At 37.1% G+C, this 5,186-nt stretch overlaps 1 protein-coding gene across 1 annotated transcript; it reads right to left on the reverse strand.

Annotated features, from left to right (window-relative positions):
- Positions 1 to 431: 431 nt before the first annotated feature.
- On the reverse strand, positions 432 to 1,340 carry LOC110719738. Its single transcript, XM_021898728.1, has 2 exons — positions 993 to 1,340; positions 432 to 893 (listed from the first exon to the last, which is right to left on the reverse strand). The coding sequence occupies exons 1-2, from the start codon at positions 1,338 to 1,340 to the stop codon at positions 432 to 434; spliced, it is 810 nt and encodes a 269-aa protein (XP_021754420.1).
- Between the last annotated feature and the right edge of the window lie 3,846 nt (positions 1,341 to 5,186).

The raw sequence follows: 5,186 nt of genomic DNA on the forward strand, positions 1-5,186 counted from the left end.
TTGAAAGTGAGTTCCATTGTCACTTATCATTTCATGTGGGACTCCGTATCTACATATGATGTTCCTTTCAATAAAGAGTGCCACATGTTTTACGGTGAGTTTTGCATAGGACGCTACTTTAACCCATTTGGTGAAATAATCAATAGCAACGAGAATGTATTCATGACCTCCCGTTCCAGGGGGGTGATTTTTCCGATGATATCTATTCCCCAAGTTGAGAATGGCCATAGAGATGTATAAGTGTAGAAGAGTGATGGTGGAACATGTTGTAAATTGGCATATAATTGACATTTTGCACATATTTTCACATATTGATGGTAATCTTTTTGCATGGTAGTCCAGTAATAACCTTGACGCATGATTTTCTGAACTAGCATTTTGCCATTCATGTGTGTCCCACATGCTCCTTCATGGATGATTCTCTTCACTCTTTAAGCTTCCTTTTTGCCTAAACATAGGAGAGCTCTGCCTTTAGGTACTCTTTTATGGAGTTCATCATTTATGAGCACATACTGTGAGGCTAAGAGTCTTAAAGCACGCTTTGCACTTTTGTCAGCAATACGTGGATATTCCCCTTTGGTGACATAATTGAGGATGTCTATATACCAAGGTTTTTCTTCTTCTTCTTCTTCTTCTTCTTCTTGGGTTACTTCTTCATCCTCAATAGCCTGAATATAAGCAGGCTTATGCCTTTTTTCTGTAGTTAAAGGTATTTGCTCAATTTCCTTAGGAATCCTAACTATTGAGGCTAGTCTTGCCAAAACATCAGCTAACTGGTTTTCTTCTCTTGGTTGATATGTGTATTCTACCTTTTCGAGTTGGTCAGTAAATGTTTTCAAATAGGTTTGATAGGGAGCTAGACTTTCACTTCTTATTTTCCATCTTTTGGAAATCTGGTTGATAACAAAGGATGAATCCCCAAATATTCGAAGTTTCTTCACTCCCAATGCTAAGGTTGTGTCGAGGCCTACCACACATGCTTCATATTCCACAGCATTGTTGGTAACGTCGAAGTCAAGCTTGATTGAGATTGGGACATGTTCTTCCTTAGGTGATACTAATAAGACTCCTATGCCACACCCTTTCTGGTTGGATGCGCCGTCAAAGTATAATGTCCAAGTATCATCCTCAGTGACCATCAACTCTTCATTTGGGAAGTCATACCCTTGTGCTGGTGTTGAATCCTCAATTGGAAAGTCTGCTAAGAAATCCGAGACCGCAGATCCTTTGATGGCCTTTTGGGGCATGAATCTTAGGTCGAATTGAACTAAGTTTACTATCCATCTGGATATTCTTCCATTGAATGTGGATTTCTCAAAGAGATACTTAAGGGGATCCATTCTAGATACCATATAGACTATATGGACGAGCATGTAATATCTTAACTTGGTTGTGGCCCACACGAGTGCGAGGCACAGCTATTTCAAGTGGTGTGTAGTGAACTTCTTATTCAAGAATCTTTTTACTTAGGTATTAGATGGTGTTTTCCTTTCCTTCTACTTCTTGTGCGAGCATAGCCCCCATTGTTTCCTTGGTGACTTCAAGTATAGATGAAGAGGAATTCCTGGTAGTGCTGGTGCTAATACAGGAGGATTCTCAAGGTAGGATTTGATCCTATCAAAGGCTTCTTGACATTCATCGTCCCATATTACTGGTACATTTTTCTTGAGTTTCTTGAAAATTGGTTCACATATCGTGATGAGCTTTGATATGAACCTACTAATATATAGTAACCGACCAATAACTCCTCGAATTTGCTTCTCAATTTTGGGCGATGTCATGGACATGATATCCTTAATTTTAGTGGGAACTATCTCTATTCCTCTAGAGCTAATGACATAGCCTAAGAGCTTTCCTGAGGTAACCCCAAATGCACACTTGGCAGGATTTAGCCTCGTGTTATATTTTTGGAGCCTTTCGAAGAATTTTCTTAAGGCTACTTGGTGTCCGGAGCATCATGTCGTCTACATAGACTTCGACCTCTTTTTGCATCATGTCATGGAGTAAGGCAATTGCTTCTCTTTAGTAAGTGGCGCCCGCGTTTTTTAATCCGAACGATATCACCGTGTAGCAGTAAGTGCCCCATGGTGTTATGAAGGTTGTTTTCTCCATGTCTTCTTCCGCCATGAGAATCTAGTCGTAACCTGCGCACCCATCCATAAACAAGAAAAGTGCATGATTAGCTGTATTATTTACTAAGATGTTGATGTGTGGTTAAGGGAAGTCGTCCTTTGGACTTGCCTTTTTAAGATCTCTATAGTCGACGCACATTCTTACTCTACCATCCTACTTGGGAACTGGTACCACATTGGCGACCCATTTTGGGTATTTAGATACCTTTATAAAACCTGCTGTTATTTGTTTTTGAACTTCTTCTTTTATTTTAAGAGCTACGTCGGGTTTCATTCGGCGCAACTTTTATTTTACAAGTTTCATTCCACAAATTAGTGGTATAGTGTGTTGAACAATTTCTCTATTTATTCCTGGCATATCTTCGTAAGACCAAGCGAAAACATCGATGAATTCTTTAAGTAAGTTTATTAATTGAGTTCTCTCTTCTTGATTTAGAGTTAAGCCAATTTTAACTTCTCTTTCAATGGTAGGATCCTTTGAGTTGTTAACTGTTTCAGTTTCCTCAATTATTGTTGTTTTATTCTCAAGTGTTTCCATAGCTTTAATTATTTCTTTGTCATTTTCATTATTATCAAAGCATTGCTCGTTATCTTGGGTAAGGGAATAGCACGAGGAGTAAGAGGAAGAAGACATATTATTAAATTCTTAAACCATTACTGTTGAGTCCCTTAGGTTTTGATTGATAGTTTTGAATGATGACAAACAGCTAAGGGAAACAGGTCTTTGAAAGTGTTCAATACAGTTGGGGGAACCAGCTAAAATAGAACACTGTTTCCCTAGATAAGTTATTACTTATATGAGATATTTGTTGAACTAACTTATCTTTATACAGGGAACAGTTAGATGATGAATGAGCTATGCACTGGTAGGAAACCAGTATAAACTGTTTTCTCAAACTGCTTTTATGAAAGGCAGTTACTTATTTAGTATTGTACATTAACTTTGTTGAATGTGCAATATCTAAGTTGATTTCTAAGACTGGAAGCTTGAAAGAATTTTCGATCAACTTAAAGGAAGGTCCTTTGGTCAATAATTGAGTTCATTCATGGAAGCTTTCAAGACTTAACGAATGCATGAAGGAAGACTACACTCAAAGAGTTATTTAGGAACTTCATGTAAATGCTCCGTAGTATAACTTATATAATTGAGTATATAAAGTGCTTTTAGTATATTAAATATCGTTATGAAATTTGGTACAAGGTTTGGAACAAATTTCATAACATATTCAGTTCAGGGAACCAGGCCAGGGAACCAGGTTAACTGAACAGATTATTCAAGCTGCCGTTTTTACAAAGATTTTATAAAAAGATATTTTCCGAAAAATATTGATTTAAAATATATCCAAGCAGCTAAGAATAAAGATGATATTTTTGGTTAGCTAAAAACTAGGAAGTATTTTATCTTAAATTGATTTTATCTTGTGATCAAATCAATTAAGATAAATACTTACCATAAATCGTATATATCTTATATGCATGATTTAAGGTAACTAGGGTTTAGCTAACTAACCTATAAAATACATCTTATTCTGAATAATCAGATACGGCTCTCACGCATTTTAATAGAGTTTTATTTTTGAGAGCTAAAAGCACTAATTCAATTATTAAGTGATACATAAGAGCATAATAGTGTTTTAACGTTTTTCTCTATTTGACTTTTGAGAGTTAGATCATTAGAGAGTTCTTGATCTTGTATTAAGTCTTTGACAGAGGGGTTGAAGACTTGGTGAGTGTTTGTGAGTTCAAACACACTAGGAACTTACGAGGGTAAGTTTAGAGCACATTCGGAGTAGAGTGTGGGGTTTACTGGTTCCCGGAGTAGGGAAACAGTAGAGTGTTCTTTGTCTTTATTTTTCGGAGTAGATTAATAAAGGACTTAGGATAGGAGGACGTAGGCCAGAGTTGGCTGAACCTCGTTAAATCTGTGGTGTTCTTATTGCTTTGTTTTATTCCGCTGCATAAGGGAACCAGCACAACTGGTTCCTTACACATAATCCGAAAAGAAGCAAAAATCGCTAACGATTACTTAACACTCAATTCACCCCCCCTCTTGAGTGCCCATTGAACCTTCAATTGGTATCAGAGCCTAAGCTTCTCGAAAGAGTAACATCTAGAGGAGTTAAGAATGAGTACTCAAGAATTAAGTGCAATTGGTTATGACAACAAGACACCAAAGTTTAATGGAAATAATTATGCTTGGTGGAAGAACAGGATCCAGAATGTTATCATGGGTATTGATTATGAATGCTGGCTCGTAGTTAAAAATGGTCCTAATATCATTCTCAAGACAGAAGCTGATAGGAAACAGGTTCCCAAGAAGGATAGCGAATTGGTCACTGCTGATTACAAGTTGCTAGAGAAAAATGCTAAGGCAATGTCAATTCTACAACAAGCAATAGGTGAGACCGAAACAAATCGTATCTCTGGTTTCAGTAGTGCTAAGGAGATATGGGACACCCTTGAACTTGCGTTTGAGGGAACCAGTGAGGTAAAACGATCTAAAATTGATTTAATCATGTCTAAATACGAATTGTTTGCCATGAATAAAAATGAAAAAATCAATGATTGCTTTCGTAGGTTTATGACTATTGTTAATGATCTTAGATCACTTGGTAAAAAAATTTCTGATGAGGATCTTGTGAGAAAAATTTTGCGTAGTTTAACAGATACATGGACAGCTAAGGTAACAGCAGTATATGAAGCAAAGGATCTGTCAACCTTGTCTTTGGAACAGCTTATTGGTTCCCTTATGACTCATGAGATGCTGATTGACTCTAAGTCTGACAAGGAACCAGCCAGAGGCATGGCACTGAAGGGAACAGTAGAAGAAGAAGAAGATGAGATCAGCATGATTGCAAAAAGATTTGAAAGATCTCTTCGTGATCAAAAGAGGAATTTCAAAGGTAAGAATTTCAAAAATACAAAAAAATCTAACTCTTCCTCACCTTCAGGTTGCTTCAAGTGTGGTGAGAAAGGACACATCATTCGTGATTGTCCAAAATGGAAGGACAAGCAATCTCAATCTGGAGATAAGAGGGCTTTCAAGAATGCCAT

This window comes from Chenopodium quinoa, unplaced genomic scaffold (assembly GCF_001683475.1).
Source record: "Chenopodium quinoa cultivar QQ74 unplaced genomic scaffold, ASM168347v1, whole genome shotgun sequence".
Taxonomy (NCBI): domain Eukaryota; kingdom Viridiplantae; phylum Streptophyta; class Magnoliopsida; order Caryophyllales; family Amaranthaceae; genus Chenopodium; species Chenopodium quinoa.